This window comes from Chiloscyllium plagiosum, chromosome 10 (assembly GCF_004010195.1).
Source record: "Chiloscyllium plagiosum isolate BGI_BamShark_2017 chromosome 10, ASM401019v2, whole genome shotgun sequence".
NCBI lineage: Eukaryota > Metazoa > Chordata > Chondrichthyes > Orectolobiformes > Hemiscylliidae > Chiloscyllium > Chiloscyllium plagiosum.
In genome coordinates, this window is record NC_057719.1 from 37052518 (window position 1) to 37071251 (window position 18734).

Below are 18734 nucleotides of genomic sequence, written 5' to 3' on the forward strand. Positions count from 1 at the left end.
TGAGAAATGCAGGGTTACAGAGATAGAGTAGTGGGGTGGGTCTGAGTGGGATGCCCTTTGAAAGGGCAGTGTGGATCCAATGGATCCAATGGCCTGTTTCCACACTGTAGCGATTCTTGGTATTTGCATGCCAAAACCAGCCCAATCAGCACCATCGTCTCATGCTGCATAAATTATTATTTCCTGACTAAATTTAATTTTTTTGCACTTTCAAAAAAAGTTTGATTTCATGTCTCTTTTTAGCAATGCATAAATATTGGCCCAGAGACTAACAAAAGAAAAAAAACTGAATGCAGAAACTTTCAGAAAAATATGACAACAGGCAGTGAAGTAGCATGTGATATTCATGAAAATATGCAGTTACTGCATGTCGATCAATATATATTTTATGAATATCTAGTTCAGGTTTCATGTTAATATTTTAGAGGTAATACTGAGTTTTGGGATAAACATTGTTGTAAAGGCAATAAAATTAAAATGCTTCCAGAATGCCCAAAATAAAACAGTTCAGAAGGTTAACCATCTTTGGTTAATAGAGTGAAAATAGAAGGGTTGACCAAGAAAATAGCTGGTGAGCATACTGATGTGGAGAAATTATAAATGAAAGATGATTAGATTAAAGCTTGGTTTGAGGGTAGCTCTGAGCAGGCAGAGATGAGTGGAGCTTTGGTAGGCTCTCCGGTTCTAGTTTATCTGGGTGTTTGCTCAGAGAGGTTTTTCTGTAACAGTTTGAAATGTGTGTAGTTTGAAGCTCACTTACAGAGGTTGGCCAAAATGCATGAGAATTAGGCTGAACTGCACAGGAAGTAAGGACAATTCATAGATTGTAGAAAAATATAATAAACTATGTCACAATCAATGAATTTTTCTGAGGAACAGAAGTTGGAAGGTAGTCTAGTGGGAGAATCTACAATAGGCTTCACTGTGTATTATTGCAAAACAAAAACACAGCAGAGCAGCTTGTTAGAATTGAGATGTAACTAAATAAATAGGTTTAAGCATCAACAATCAAGAAAGGATGCATACATATTTTATCCAGGAGACTAGCTGGATCTGAGGAAAACTTTCCAGAGGACTGTGGTATAATTATGGGTGGCCACTGTGAAGTAAATAACTTTAAGATTAATGTGTTGTATAAGAATGTATTGGATGAAGTAGGATGCAAACTGGAGTGCATAGGGTAAATAGTTATAAACTATATTGCTAAGTTGATAATATTTGTTTTATTTATATATACTGTTTATTTTACAAAATGAAATTCCATGGCGTAGTTCTATTTATTAAAAGGTATTCAGATTTATTTTAAAGAGCTAATCATTCTCTACAGGATTGTAACAATATAGATATATAAAATTCCACATATATGTACATGGATATAACTATACTGAGATCATAAATTCACTGAGATTACGTGTACCTCAATGTTCAATACTCATTCATCAGAATTCTTAGTGCTGGAATAATGCAGTGAACTGAGAGTGATCTGCATGATATTTCACTTTAAATAAATAAATGGCTGTAAACATTTACTGGATGCATTAAGTGTAATCCATCCAATATTAACACAAATGGGTAACTTAATCTGCCCATTTCCAGCATCTGAAGCATTTTGCTTTCATTTACTCTGCCCTGTATAAAACAACCATCAATTTTTAAGGGCAAGATCTTATGTGAAGAAAATTGTGAAGTATTAAAACAATGTTTCTTTTTATTTATCTGTATGGAACTGAAACATTCAAATCGAGGAAGCGTGTACCATGAGGATTTCAGCATTTATTTTTTGTTTCCAGCAATTCAAGTTGAACCCATTCTAGACTGATTTCCTTTCTGCTAGATTCTTGAAATTAGTCCAAACACTATTGATTCACGTTTAATGGACACAGGCTTGAAACAGAAATGTGTCTATGTACTGACATTTACTGGCACTAAAATGATAAACTCCTTTGGTGAGATCTTAAGAATGGCTCTTAAGAAAATTACTTAATATTTTGATACAGGGCTTCAAATGGTTTTTTTTAATTTTCTGGCTCCAAATTTTGCCAAGACTGACAACATCTCCGTGTGACACAAATGCTGGAGGAAATCAGAAATTACAAACCCAGCCTCCAAACCTGGCACTTCTCATTTTCACATGGCAGGATTTGGGGCAGTTTGTGCAAGTGCAGTTCCTGGAGGTAGCTAGCCATTTAAATGCTGTTGTACTCTTTGGTTTTTGGAACCCAGAGTATGGAGGGTAGAGCAGGTCTGCTCTCAGAGCATTTCTTTTAGCTAGCTCTTTGAAGACTTGGAGTATCCCTGTAGATATGGCCCCAGGCCACTGTGGGGGTGGGTGTCAGGGATCCTTTGGGACTGTTAACTCTGAAGAAGACTGCGCATAAAAAGAGAGTCAACCTCTTGGAGATGTCAAGATGTGTCAAGAAGTGTTGACTGTCAAGTAGTGTTTTCACAAATGACAGTGTTACTTTTTTCAAATACAGTACATCATATAGAACTTTAAGTACGAAACAAATATACTTTTAATGTGTATGAAATCTTGAGGTTTTTAGTTAGCATTCATTCATGGAAGGGAGCAAAACTGGCTGCAACATCATTTATTGCCCATCCCTTTTTAACAGCATAAAAGCATAAGAAATAGCAGCAGGAGTAAGGCAACCCGGTTACCAATTACCAACTGTGCTTCTTATATCATCAAAGAACTCTAGTAAATTTGTCAAACAAGATTTCCCTTTCACAAAAACAAGCTGACTTTGATGGTGTTAAGATTTTTGAAACATTTTGGTTTATTTTCCATAATAATGGACTCAGGTGTTTTCCCAAAGGCTGATATTACATTAATAGGCCTATAATGTCCTGTTTTTCAGTCTCCACATTCATTTTAATTAGCCTAGTTCTGAGAAGCTCCTGTTGTTTATTTTTATATTTCTTGCCAATTTACTTACATAATATTTTTTTCCCTCTTTGTTTGATTTTTAGTCAACTCTGCTGCTTCCCAAAAAACTCCCAATCTTCTGGCGTTCAGATATACAGTCATAGAGTTATAAAGTTGTACAGCACGGAAACAGACCCTTTGGTTCAAATCGTCCATGTCGACCAGATATCCTAAATTAATCTAGTCCCATTTTGCCAGTATTTGGCTCATATCCCTCTAAATCCTTCCTATTCAATATCCATCCCGATGGCTTTGAAATGCTGTAATTGTACCAGCCTCCACCACTTCTTCTGGCAGCTCATGCCATAAGACCATAGACATATGAGCAGAAGTTGAGCCATTCAGCCCATCGAGTCTGCTTCACCATTCAATCATAGCAGATAAGTTTCTCAACCCATTCTCCAGCTCTCTCCCTGTAACCCTTGATCCCTTGAACCTATCTATCTCAGTCTTAAATACACACAGTGACCTGGCCTCCACAGCCTTTTGTGGCAATGAATTCCATAGATTCACCACTCTCTGGCTGAAGAGGTTTCTCTTTATCTCCGTTCTAAAAGGTCTGTGTCCTAGTCTCTCCTACCAATGGAAATATTTTCCCAATATCCATTCTGTCCAGGCCATTCAGTATTCTGTAAGTTTCAATTAGATTCACCCCTCATTCTTCTAAATTCTATTGAGTATAGACCCAGAGTCCTCAGACATTCCTCATGTGTTAAGCTTTTCATTCTTGGGAACATTTTCGTGAACCTCCTCTGAATACACTTCAGGGCCAGTACATCCTTCCTGACATATGGGGCCCAAAACTGCGCACAATAATATAAACATGGTCTGACCACAGCCTTATAGAGCCTCAGAAGTACAACCCTGCTTTTATGCTCAAGTCCGCTCAAAATAAATACCATCATTGCATTTGCCTTCCTAACTACTGACTCAACCTGCAAGTTTACCTTGACAGAATCCTGGACTAGAACTCCCAAGTCTCTTTGCATTTCTAAATTTTCTCCCCATTTAGAAAATAGTCCATGCCTCTATTCTTCCTAGCAAAGTGCATGACCTCACACTTTCCCACTTGCCTCCTCTTTACCCACTCTCCAAACCTGTCTAAATCCTTCTGCAGCCTCCCCACCTCCTCAATGCTATCTGTCCCTCTGCCTATCTTTATATCATCTGCAAACTTAGCCAGAATTCCCTCGGTTCCTTCATCGAGATTGTTAATATATATGAGGTGAAAAGTTCTGGTCCCAACATTGAGCCTTGCTTGTCACTGGCTGCCAACTGAGAAAGTCCCTTTTATCCCCACCCTTAGATCCCTTTTAAATCTATCCTCTCTCACTTTAAACCTATGCTGTCTAGTTTTGGACACCCCCACCCCAGGGAAAAGACCTTGGCTATTCACTCTATCTATGCCCCTCATGATTTTTTAAACCTCTATAAGGTCATCCCTCAGGCTCCGGCACACCAGAGAAAATAGCCCCAGTGTATCCAGCCTCTTCCCAGCACAAACTCTCCAACCCTGGCAACATCCTTGTAAATCTTTTCTGAACCCTTTCAAGCTTCATAACATCCTTTCTATAGCTGGGCAACCAGAATTGCACTCAGTATTCCAAAAGTGGCCTAACTAATATCCTGTACAGCCGCACAAAACATCCCAACTGGTATACTCAATGCACTAACTAATAAAGTAAAGCATACATAAGCCATCTTCAGTGTCTTATCTACCTGCAACTTCACTTTCCAGGTACTGTGAACTTGCACTCCAAGGTCTCTTTGTTCAGCAACACTCCCCAGGACCTTACCATTAAGTGTTTACGTCCTGTCTTGATTTGCTTTTCCAAAATGCGGCACCTCACATTTATCTAAATTAAACTCCATCTGCCTATTGGTCCATCTGATCCACATCCCGTTGTAATCCAAGGTAACCTTCTTTATTGTCCACTACATCTCCAATTTTGGTATCATCTGCAAACTTATTAACCATATCTCCTACGTTCACATTCAAATCATTTAATTAAAGGTAAAAAACATTGGACCCAGCACTGATCCTGGAGGCACACCGCTGGTCACAGGTCTCCAGTCTTAGACTAAACCCTCCATCAACACCCTCTGTCTTCTACCTTTGATCCAGTTCTGTATGCAAATGGATAGTTCTGCCTGTATTCCATGTGATCGAACCTTGCTACAACGAGGAAACTTGTTGAATGACTTATTGAAGTCCATACACGTCACGTCCACTACTCTGCCCTTGTCAATCCTCTTTGTTTCTTCTTCAAAAAACTCAATCGATTTCCCTTGCACAAAGCCATGTTTATTTTCCCTAATCAGTCCTTCCTTTCCAAATACGCATAAAATCCTGTCCTCCAGATTTACCTCCAACAACTTGCCCACCACTGATGTCAGGCTCACCAGTGTATAGTTTCCTGGCTTTTTCTTACCACCTTTCTTAAATACTGACACCTCACCTGTGATTGCTGACGACACAAATATCTCAGCAAGGGATCCAGCAATCACTTCTTCAAAGAATTCTAGGGTACACCTGACCAGGTCCAAGGGATTTATCAAACTTTATGCATTTTATGACATTCAGCACCTCCTTCTCTGTAATATGAACATTTTTCAAGATGTCACTATTTATTTCCCCACGTTCTCTACCTTCCATATCCTTCTCCGCCGTAAACACTGATGCAAAATACTTGTTTTGTATCTCCGAGTTAACATTCATTTATAAGTGGCTAGAATTCAATAGAATAGATGTACTGCTGTGTAAGGCTCTGGTCAGATCACAATTGAGGAGAAAGTGAGGTCTGCAGATGCTGGAGATCAGAGCTGGAAATGTGTTGCTGGAAAAGCGCAGCAGGTCAGGCAGCATCCAGGGAACAGGAGAATCGATGTTTCGGGCATAGGTTTCCTGAAGAAGGGTTCAGACCACAATTGGAACATTGTGAGCAGTTTTGGACCCCGTATCTAAGAAAGGGTGTTCTGATGTTGGACGGGGTTCAGAGAAGGCTTATGAGAATGATCCTGGTGACAAAGAACTTGTCAGATGAGGAGCAGTCGAGGACTCTGTATGTACTCAATGGAGCTTAGATCGATGAGTGGGGCACCTGATTCAAACTTACAGAATACTGAGAGGCTTGGAGAGAGTGGATCCTTGTCTCACCTCCTTCACTAGTAGGCGAGACTAGGATCTGAGGGGACAGCCTGAGAGTGAAGGGATGACCTTTTAGAACTGAGATGAGGAGGAATTTCTTCAACTAAAGGGTAATCTATGGAGCTGTATTGTTGCAGAAGGCTGTGCAGGCCAAGTCATTGAGTTCATTTAAGACAGAGATAGATATAATCTTGATTGGTAATGACATTAATGGTTATGGGAGAAATCAGCAGAATGGGTTTAAGAAATATCAGCCATGATCATATGGCAGAGCAGACTGCATCGGTAGAATGGCCTAACTTTGCTCCTATGTCCTATGGTCTTTGGTTAGCCTTCACCACTTTGTACACTCTCGTTTTTGACTGGATTCTCTCCTTGAGCACCATTGTTATTATGAGTTCATCCTTTTCATTAAGTTCTTCTTTTGGGCTGTAATGAATTTTTGTATTATGAAATATTTACTTCAATGCCTGCCACTGCTCATTCACTGACTTTCTGCTTTGTCTATTCTCCCAATCTAGTTTAGACCATTCTTTCATCATACCTGAGTAATTATTCTTTTTAAAATTGAGGACATTGGTTTGCGAGGAGAAAGTGAGGTCTGCAGACACTGGAGATCAAAGCTGAAACTTTATTGCTGGAACAGCACAGCAGGTCAGGCAGCATCTAGGGAACAGAAGATTCGACGTTTCGGGCACATGCCCTTCTTCAGGAAGGACATTGGTTTGCGACCCAAGTTTCACTCCCTCATACTGAATTTGAAATTCTACCATGTTGTAATCACTACCACTTAATGGATCCTTAACTAAATTATTCATCCTACCTCATTACATATTTCAGGATCTAAAATAGCCCGTTCCTGGGTAGCTTGTACAATATACTGCTCTAAGAGCCAATTGTGATGATCTCTACAAATTTATGTTCTGTACTACTCTTGCCTATTGGATTTGTCCAATCAATGTGCAGATTAACATCACCTATGACAATTGTCATGCTCTAAGTACATGCCTTTGTTATTACATAACTTATATTTATTCTACAGTGAGGCAATAAATAAGGGACATATACACAATCTCCACCCTTCTTTTCCTTGATATTCCTTATTTCCACACAAATTGATTTCACATCACAACCTATTGTATCCATATCACTATTTGTTCCTTTATTAACAAAGCTACCACAGCCCCTCTACATTTTTGCCTATTTTCCTGGAAAGTCAAATACTCTTGAACATTGAGTTCCTAGTGCTGATCACCCTGCAACCATGTCTCTGTCATACATATTAAGTCATATTCCTTGATTTCTATTTCAGACATCAACTTATCTCTTTCATTATGAATACTGCAAGTTTTCAGATAAAGAGCTTTGATTTTTTTTAACTACTATTGGGGCGGCACAGCGGCGCAGTGGTTAGTACTACTGCCTCACAGTTCCAGGTTCAATTCCAGCCTTGGGCGATTGTCTGTGTGGAGTTTGCACAGTCTCCTTGTGCCTGCGTGGGTTTCCTCCGGGTGCTCCAGTTTCCTCCCACAGTCCAAAGATGTGGAGGTCAGGTGAATTGGCTGTGCTAAATTGCCTATTGTGTTAAGAAATGGGTCTGAGCGGATTACATTTTGGAGTGTCGGTGTGGACTGGTTGGGCCGATGGGCCTGTTTCCGCACTGTAGGGCATCTAATCTATTAATTATTCTGGTTCTAATTTTGACTGCACTCTTCTGCTTTTACGATCTGCCCCTTCCTGTCTCTCTTTGATAGTAATCTGCTTCCTCATGAACCTACATCTTTGCTGTCCCTTTTTTTTTATTTTTTCAACTTCCCTTGAATTGGACCTTTCGTAACAACTGCTCCCATCGAAATGAATTAGTTTACAGCCCTATCTACAATCCTACATTTTCAACTCATCAAGATACTGGTCCCAGCATCATTCAAATAAACCCCGTTCCAACAGAACTGGGATTTCTTTTCCCAGTACTGGTGCCAGTGACCCATGAATCAGAACCCACTTGTACTGCACCAATCTTTAGCCATGCATTTATCCCTCTAACATTATTTACCTTGCATCAATTTTCATGTGGCTCATAGTAATCTGGAAATTATTACCTTTGTAATAATTTTTAATTGAGTCCCAACATGCTCATAATCCCTCAGCAATACCTCCTTCCTAGTACTATTTATGTCATTGGTATGTATGTGGATCATAGTAACTAGATCCTTCCCCTCTCTCTCCAAGTTCCCCTCCAACCTGAAGAAATGTCCTTAACCTTGGCAATAGGTAAACAATAGACATAGGTGCAGGAGTAGACCATTCTGCCCTTCGAGCCTGCACCACCATTCATTATGATCATGGCTGACCATCCTCAATCAGTAATCCTGTTCCTACCTTATCTCCATAGCCTTTGATTCCACTATCCTTGAAAGTTCTATCCAACTCTTTCTTAAATGAATCCAGAGACTGGGCCTCCACTGCCCTCTGGGGCAGAGCATTCCACACACCCACCACTCTTTGGGTGAAGAAGTTTCTCCTCATCTCTGTCCTAAATGGACTACCCCTTATTTTAGCCTTCAGGACTTTCTGTCTTTGCTGCAGAGAACTATATCTTTTACTCTAGCTATGCTATTCCCCATTATAACTCCACTTCTCTTTTCACCCCATGTTCTGTACCACAGTGCTTTGTTCAGGTCACACATCCTCTCAACAATCTGTGCGCTCATCCACATCAAAAGAATCAAAATTCTTAACTGTTGTTGGTGTTGTACTCATCCAAAGTGGAGAGTATTCCATCTTAGCCCTGACTTGTGACTTGTAGATGGGAGGCAGATTTTATGGAGTCATGGGTATGAGGGGATATAAAAGATGGGTCCAGGGCATTAGGTTACATGGGTTGGCATATGTAGAGCATGGCGAATGTGTGCGGAACATAGAAACATATGAACAGGAAGAGGAGTAGGCCATGCAGCACCTCGAGCCTGTTTCACCTATGAGCCTGTGAGTGTTTGAGAGGCTAAGGGTTGGACGGATGTTTCATAATTCCCACACCTTTGAAGAGGTCAAGTCCTGCATTGGATCTGGTCCCTGAATGCCTTTGGTTGAGGTATTGCAGCATATGGAAGAGATAAGACAATGTTGGTGAAGGAACGGCTCCTTCAGGATTCTGAAAACGCGTGTGTGTGTTTGTAGAAGAATGTAAACCTATTGAGATTGGCAAAATCATGAAAGAACTGTCAAAGAAAATGTGTGGAATTAAAAAATAGTATTTCAGAATGACTGTTCACATCAAACTATCATGGGGTCTGTGCTACATTATTAAACTTCCAAACTATAATTTTCACATGAGGAGCCTATCAAGTAATTAATTTGATGGACAGCTCAAAATTATTTATTGAAAGGAAATATTTGTTGACATAATGAATTGAGCACTTCAAGTTTAAACAGTTAAGTGAGATGTTTGTCTTTATTAGGGACCGGTTTAAGGAATTTCAATGTATTTTGTCATCAATGAGACTGCTTTTTGTCCAGTAGTGACATTATCAATAGACATAGTCAGCATGTCTCCTGAAGTTTTCTCATGAGTTACTGAAGGAAGTGACTAGGGGGTTATGAACAGCAGTTATTCAGGGCCTTGGGAATGACTTGAGTTATTGAGTAGCACAAGGTGTAGGAGGGTCTAAGGAGATAGGGAGATGGGCACAGCACAACAAAAGACTATGATATTGCAAATGTGGTACAGGGTAGCTGGAAAGCAGCCTTGAGGATAGGAAAAGGGCATATGGTGGCATGGACGGGCATTGGGGATATGTGAGGGTGACCAGATGATTTATGTTTTAATTGTTAAAAACGTTGGCTCCAACATTGGAGAACCCGAGCAGTCTTTCTGCTCAGCCCACCTTGGGAACTGGTAGCATCTTTGTTTTCTTATGGGTCACCTAGGTCAACTCCCAAACCAGCCTATCCACTCACCCTCTGACCAAAAATTCGTAACACGGGCAGCCATTTTTAAATGTTGGATTCCCAGAACTGGGATTCCTCCTGCTGATGCGGGAATGAAATTAAGACCTCTGTCATTATCCTGACATGGGAGTGCTCAATGTTAAGTTTAAATGCCAGTGCAAAAATATGCTAACACTGTTAACCTTCATATTGATAAGCAAAAGAATTAATGGAAATACAAAGAATAGAAAGGATCAAAAGGTCAAATTGTCAAATCTTTGTAAAATCTTGCCAAGAAAAACTTGAACCCATATGTAATAGAAGAGAAAAATGTGAATCAAACAATAACAACACAAAAATGAAAATGCTTACAAACAGTGCACTAAAATATCTTTCATAAAAAGTGCATGTCCATTGTTTGACCATCAGATGGCAGTGATCGACTGCTCTTATAACAATAATGTACAGTTGAAAACAACAGCAGGGATTCAATTACACCAAAGGCAGATCTTCCACCCTCAGCGAGGCATAAAACAAATCATATCAGATTGACCACCTGATATATACACCATCCTAAAGTTTAAAGTAGCCAGAGTATAACTCTTTAGTTCTGCTAATGACTAAAACATATGGAATAGCACATTAATTATATATGCATCACTTACTGACTGGAAAGGAACAAGCCATTAAAAAAAAAATCATTTGCTCCATCTACCCTAAATATCCCTAATAACCCTGGGTAATGTTTCACTAATCCTGGTTTGTAGTAGGAGTGATTAGACTCATGTTGCAATTCTGTTGTCATGCATTGGTTTACATAAAACAATAGATATATTTTGAAAGTAAAATAATTTTGATGCACAGCTGAATGATGATCATCTGGTATTATTAAGGGAACTGTAATATTTGTATGAATTTGTAAACATTGTAGTTTCCAACTGTGGCAATGGTGTGCCTCCGGTCATATGATATGATGAATTGCCAGTCTTGTTTGCGGTAACACAATGACGAGACTATTGAATTTATCAATGAAAGCAGATTTCACATTCATTTTCATTTCTAATCATGCTGTACTGTTCTTTAAAGATACTGTCTTGTATTTTGATAGCTTTTGCCATCTAGCTGACACTAGCGTTAGCAATATTGCACACAGTTTTATCCAGCTCCAAAAAAGAAAACAAACTGATTATTTTGGATTGTGATCCAGATTGTTCCTAACTCAGTCTAGGGGTAGACTTATTAAAAAGTAAGTGATCTTTTCACAAGCACCAAAAGCTGAAAATCCTAATTTGAAATTAGCTTGTTTATCAGGTTTCAATTGCTGGGACTGCAGACGTCAGAGAAATGAACATTACTGATAATTTTATTGAGTTTTTTCTATGACAAAGGGAATATATTGTGTTTCTGGAGACAGTTCTTTCCAATTTAGCAGGTTACAATATGCAAAGTCAGATCTAGGTTAAATGTAAAGAAGTTGGTCTTTCCACAGAGAATTATGGCCCAGTAGTGCTGGCTGTTGGATCATGTGGTGAAAGCTAACATGCAGAAGCCAGAGCTGAATTGCTTTCTGGTGATGAAAAGACGTCTTCATATAAAGGAACTATATGTAAGCACCAGAATCACAGTGCTCTCTGCATTGCATTTATTTGTCAAAGATGTTACAAGAGAATGTTTCATATTTCTCTTCCCTAATTTTGTTTTTTGCTTTGACAAGGAAGTTTGTGTGTGTGTGTGTGTTGTGACACTCTAGAAATTGCTGATGTGTCAGTTGGGCTGGACAGACGAGTGGATATGTTTTGTAGGTACAGTTGAAGTGAGTCACAAACCAAACCTCTAATTTTGACATGCAGTGTTTGTAAAATTTCTCAGCATACACAAGGGCCAATACCTTGTGGCCTCATGATGGAGGCAGAGTTAGGAAAGAGATGCAATATGTAAGTCCTGCTTCTGTTTCTAACAATTTTCACCAGCAAAGGAAAGGGGCAAGTCTGGAACGTAACCTAGGGGAAACAACAGTCTTGTGATATTACCGCTGAACTATTAATCTAGACATCCAGGTAATGTTCTGGGGACCCAGATGCAAATCCTGTTATGGTAGAATTTGAATTCAATAAAAATTTGGAATGAAGTGTTTAAGGATGACCATGAAACCATTGCCAATTGTTTACTTGGATGGATGTATGAACTTTCAGCTATATAATTATAAGATTTGTGAGTTATATTTATAAGATTGTAATGGAGTGCGTAGGTGAATATTAGGAGGTTGTGGGTAAGAACAGGTATGGTGGGGATGGAGATTGAAGGGGGTGAAGGAGTGGGAATGGTCAATGAGTTTGGGTAAAGGGAGGGTGAAGGAAGTGAGGGTGAGAACTTTCCACTGACCATTAGATTCAATTTTATGTGGATAAGCCACTGAACCAAACTAATGTTTTTGGGAATGTTAACTTGACAACATTATCACTGTCACATCTTCAGCCCAATCCACTTAAAACAGGTCAGAACAACCTAAAACATTGTGGAATTTGAAGTACAAATAATGTTTTTCCTATTTTATGATCTTAGGTCACTAATAGGCACTTTCTAAGGTTTTGTTTTGTTTATTTTTCTAACTAACCTTTTTTAACATGACAAAGAAAACAATAAAACCAATAAATAGTCTTCTGTGGATTTTTTAAACATTTCATTCTTACCTGCTGAGCTACCGAATTATTTGTTTATGACAGATTTTGTTTGGCAAGAAGCATTTAGGTTTTAGCTAAAAGAGGAAATCTTATGATCCAGGCTGATGTTACTAGTGGTCAAGTTAGATCCTGGAATGGAATTTGCCTTGATAGATTCTTATTAAAGCTTAACATGGCAGTCTTTCACTGAAACACCGCACACAAGGCTGCAGGTTTGGCTTTAACAATATAATAGAAACTTACAATGCAAAAGAAAAAAAAAATGAAATAAAAAAACAAAATGTATCACAAAATGAAAGATTTCAACCCATACAGCAAACCAAAATCCTAACTATTCTCCAATAAAAGACTTTAAAGTTAATCAAAATCCAAGTCATTTTCCTTCCCTGTCCAATCTGAAGTTTTTTTCTCAATTCCTGTCATGTCAGCTGTGAAGTCTTTCCCTTGAATACTCACATAACTGAGAGCTTAGACTGCTTCAGTCCTTTAATAATCTACAGAGTTCTAACCAAGCATTTCTGAGCTGGAAGTTTCACAAATTACACACTTTCACCACAGTAACTAATTCCTTAACTGCTCTGAACAACCTCCTTTTCTCAGACTGACAACTGTTGCCTCCAACCCCAGGGGAAGGTAATGGCATAGTGGCATTATCACTGGACTGTTAATCCAGAGATGCAGATAACGTTCTGGGGTCCCAGGTTCAAATCTCTCCATGGCAAATGGTAGAATTTGAATTCAACAAAAAATAAATCTGGAATTGGGGTCTAATGATGACCATTGTCGGACAAACCCACCTGGTTCACTACTGCCCCTTAGGGAAGGAAACTGCTGATCTGGCCTACATGTCACTCCAGACCCACAGCAATGTGGTTGACTTAACTGCCTTCTGGGCAAATTAGGGATGGGCAATAAATGCTGTCTAGCCAGCGATACCAAAAACCTGTGAATGAATAAAGGGAAAAACATGTCAATTCTCCCTCAAACTGAATTCAAAAGCTTTTGAACAAAATTAAGATAAAAGTTTGCTCAACACAGATTCTGCTAGAGGTAATGGCTTATTGTTTTCTCTCTCCTATCAGTCTCAACAAACTTCCATTAACTTCCCAGGAGTCTTTGCAGTCACCTGCTCTCTGCTGGTTTTAAATCACGGTTCTAGACAGATTAACTTAATTAATTTTTATACCTTTTACAAAAATAAACCAACACCCATATGCAATATAAATGCAAATTCTAAAAAAATTATACAAGTCATACAGCTCTCATCACAGAAAGATATATACTTCTCAAAACTAAAGCAATTTTGAACATAATTTTCACCTTGGATCATGGTTATGCCCAAAGCAGAAACTTTGGGCCTACACGTTTAATTTGCTTTCTTCAGTAGATCTAATATTAAAGGCAAAGACACCATAGTTCCAAGGTCTCATTAGAGATGACTGGTGGTGAATCTGAGAGTCACCATTCCTCAGGTGAGGGGCAAGGTTGCAAAGGAGAGTCCTTCATTGTAACCACAGCTAATGTGGGAATTGAACCCACGCTGTTAGTGTCACTCTGCATCGTAAACCATTTGTCCAACCAATTGAGCTAACCAAACCCATAAATCTAATACTGATTGTTTATTTTCTGAATGTGACAAAGTTGAATAGGAGCTAAAAAAAGTGAAACAATAGCATGCACAAAATATAAAGACAGAAATTGCTTAAAAAAAACTATTGTCTCACAGTTTCTGCAAGGTCCACAGTTCATACGAGACTGACAACAGCAATAGCAGATGGAAGGAACCTGTGTGTGATTGCAAAGAAGAGCAAAGCAGCTCTTACCTCCATCTTGTGAATTCAGCACATTTAAAGCATACGCCATTGCATTGGAAAAGGTTGTGGCTTCTTCCTTGCTTGCAAAGTTTAACCCGTAGACCTGTCGAGCATCTCGCCATTGGTGGAATGTAGGTGTAGCCTGATTGTACTTCAGTCCTTTCACAATGGAGTAGTTTATGACTACCTAAAAGCAAATTGCAAATCAAATCAGGAAAAAACATAATACATTAATTCTGAACATAATACATTGTTAGTTTATTCTCCAAAATTGAAAACACGTTACGTGAATAAGTTCTGTCAAAGTAATATCGATGGCTCGTGTATCAAAAGATTAATGTTTTATACTTGTCATAAGATATGTGGGTATTTTTGCTGCACATAAATTTACAAATATTTACAGGAATATATTAGAAAGTGGAATAGATACAATCCTGTAAGCTAAAGTGAGGACACTTCACTTTCTAACACTTTTGGCATTATGCCAAGCTACTTCAAATAAATCATAAACTATTTTAAAAGTTAATTTGAATTAAATGCTTGGGAAAGACATCATATTAAAGACTTTTAAACAAAGATCCAAGTTTAATAATGTGTGGGCTATCAAAGTTCTAGGATTATCTTGCTGTTCATGAAGCCAAGCAAAACTTTAATTTCCATGACCCAGTAACACTTTCAGAGTTACTCTGTGCTAAATTCTGTTCTTTATTTCAGATACAGACCAAAACGTTTGCTATTAAAAGAAAATGATCTAACTACAGAATTTAAAGATCAAATATGAATAGATCATACAGATGAACTTCCACCAGCTCCAATGATAAGAGAAAATTGCATTCTAGTGGCTTTGGAAATATAACACCACATTGTTTAATATAAACTCCTACTTAGCAGTTTGCCAACATAACAGAGTCCTGTTTTTTGTTGTCTGGCCTGAAGCAACAAAATTCAGCTTCAGAAAAATATGATCACATCGACAGTATTTACATGAGAATTGGAGAGGCTGGTATCAAAAGCTTAGTTATCAAAGAATCAAATGTCGAAATGTTGCTTTCTTATAATTCCTCAATTGGTCATTTTCAGTTTCAAATCCTACTTTTTGCTTTGTTATTGATCGAATAAATGTGATAACAATGTTGGGGTCAGTAAAAGAAAGTCATAGCTGTGTGATTTATTACACTGTATGTGTTTGAAATCTGCACCTTTAAACAGTTGACTCTGCATAGCCCTCAGGCGAGGCAAAATGAACTTCAGCACAAACAGAGCTTCTTTCATTGGTGTCAAAATTGGCAGTCAGATTCTAAATGTTTGTAAAGAGTCTTTTAAAATAATCAGATATAGTAATAGTCATATTTTTGTCTTTTTCGTGAAACATTCAATGAAAAGCTATTCCCCAGATGGCTGTGAACGAGGTAAAAATGTAACTTTTTAAGAAAAGCTAACGACCAAATGCTTTTGGCAGGAATGCATAAGAAATATAACTCATTTAGGTTTCTTAACATTGAAAGCCTGAAAAATAACTGAGTCTTTTAAGAAATAATTTAAAAAGTGCACAAATTTATAATAGATACCAAGGACTTGAATTTCAATCTGGAATCAGAACCCTAATATTCAGATAAAGTCTGGATGTTGATCCTGTGCCACTTTTGCATTATTTGGATGATGGCATCTTCGAACGTAGTTACCCTAATTAGGCCACCAGCAAGTGTTGTGCTCAATTAAAATCATTAAGTGCTGCCAGCAGGCAGGAATTGACTCCGAAGTACATTCTGTGAAGGTAGACAACAGCCATGATAGTGCCTGCCACTGCCTTCAAGAATAGAGAAGGTTGAACTCAGGTGACTACTCTCCTGAAATAGAAAATTGGCCAAAACAGTGAATAAAAAGGTATTATATCTGATGCAATAAACATTATTGTCAAAAAGATTTATTCAGTTAAAAAAAGTTATTTACTGTCTTCTATCAGTGCAATTGATAGCATTGAACTAATGTATGGCAGGCTGTGGGGCATAACAATCTGCAGTTTGAAAGCCATCATCTGGTTCTCCTTGTCCATCCTCAAGGAGATTCTCAAGGACCATGACAGGCAGTTGATTAGAGGTGAAAGAGTTTCTGGTTCCTCTGCTTTCATTTTTAAAACAGCAATGTGTCCCAGAAGCATCAGGACATCAACAATGCATCTGAGAATATGCTGCAAGTTATGGGATGTAGACAAGAAAATGGAGATGAGACCACAACCAGATCAGCTATAATCTTATTAAACTGTGGAGGAGATTTGAAGGGCTAAATACTCTTCTCCTCCTCTGAAGTCCAATGTTTCTCAGGGAACCTTACTTTCAGTATGTGCAAGCAGCCATTCTTGCCTCCACAGGGAAGTATATATCAAACGCTGCAAAACATCCCTTCAGCGTCAACTAGGAAGGATCAACTATGAATGATTCCCAAGAGAAAGGTCAGAGCCTTGGATTTAGCATTTAGGTGACAGCTACAGACTAATAGAAAGACAATAAAATAGTATTCTGAAGGATGAAATTAAATTGGCCAGAGGGACTTCTTCCTTTAAAACTATGTCTGACTTCACTACCTTCTCTGACCTGTTCTTGATCTTTCTTTACTCACATAAATTGACTAGATGATGCCTATTAGGGAAGTTTTTAGATTACCTACCTACAGTGTGGAAACAGGCCCTTCGGCCCAACAAGTCCACACTGACCCTCCGGAGAGTAACCCACCCAGATCCATTTCCCTCTGACTAATGCACCTAACACATTGGGCAATTTAGCATGGCCAATTCACCTGACCTGCACATCTTTGGACTGTGGGAGGAAACCGGAGCACCCAGAGGAAACCCACGCAGACATGGGGAGAATGTGCAAACTCCACACAGACAGTTGACCAAAGTTGGAATCGAACCTGGGTTCCTGGTGCTGTGAGGCAGCAGTGCTAACCACTGAGCCACCGTGCTGCCCCAAGTTAAGGATACTATTAGATTAGAAGAGGCTTATAATATTACATGAGTCACAGAAACTTGCACAGGGTTATTAGAAGTTGATAATAAAGAAAAACACAAAAGCCAGGAACACAAAAGCAGAAAAGACCTCTTATAGGCAAGTAAAAAGTAGGATGGCTGAAGTTAACATTCTCTAGAAGAGAGGAAATAATTTATCATGGGGCATGTAGAAATGCCCTGAGCCATTTAGCAAATGTTATAAGGTAAGCTTATCTTCATTGTAGAATTCACAAGTTACGTAACTAAACAGTAACTGGGTTGGGGTGGGGATGGGGGATGGTGACTAATGTGTGAATTATCAGCGGAGAAGAACGTATCAAGAATTTTAACAGATTAAAACAAAGAAACCTCCAGACCTGATGAACCACTTCCCAACAGACCAAGAGAGGTAGCTGCTGAGATATTAGGTACATTCCTTGTCAGTTTTAACAATTCCCCAGATGCCAGAGCAGATCAGGCAGATTGGAAGTTAGCAGATAGTAAACACACAATTCAAGAAATGTGAGTGGGAAAACATAAAGAACCACAGTCTAATGAGCCTTTCATCAGTTGTCAGGAAAATGCTGGCATCTATTGTTAAGGAATTCTTAACAGTGCATTTAGAAAATCATAGCATGATGAGTCAAATACAACATACATTCATGGAAGAGATATTGTGTTTGACAAATTCATTAAAGACCTTTCTAAGAATGCAACTAGTGGGATAAACAAAGAGGAACCAGTAGATGTAAATACTAGCATTTCCAAAAGACATTTGATAAAGCAACATTCCAAAGCTTAAGCTAATAGATTTGGAGTTAAATATTAGCATGGACAGACGATTATTAATGAAAAAGAGACAGAGTTGGGACATGCAGAACATTTTCCAGTTTGCAGGTTGTAGCAAATGGAATGCTGCAAAGATCAGTGGTAAGTCTCAAACAGAGCCCCAGCATCAATCAGGATAGGGTCTTCATCCAGAATCCATGTATAATAATAACTTCGACAAAAAGACCAAGTAATGGATCAATTTTGCCAATGATATAAAGCTTGGTGAGACTGTAGATGGTGAGGAGGAAACAAAAAAGCTGCAAAGGCATGGAGATAATATGTGTGGGCAATGAGGTAGCAGGTGAAGTACAAAGTGGGGAAGTGTGAGGTTATTCCATTTGATGGTAACAATAGAAAAGCAGACTTTTTTTTAGAACATGCTGCTGTTCAGACAGACTTGGGTATTCACTGTAAAGGG

The 18734-nt window shown here is 38.7% G+C and overlaps 1 protein-coding gene across 8 annotated transcripts in view; it reads right to left on the reverse strand.

Annotated features, from left to right (window-relative positions):
* LOC122553525 (ena/VASP-like protein) overlaps positions 1-18734 on the reverse strand; it is a 279390-nt gene that overhangs the window by 82892 nt on the left and 177764 nt on the right. For all 8 annotated transcript variants that reach the window (XM_043697429.1, XM_043697427.1, XM_043697425.1 and 5 more), the window contains one exon: positions 14509-14686. In XM_043697429.1, the coding sequence (XP_043553364.1) occupies positions 14509-14686 (178 nt within the window). The remainder of the gene's footprint in view (positions 1-14508; positions 14687-18734) is intronic.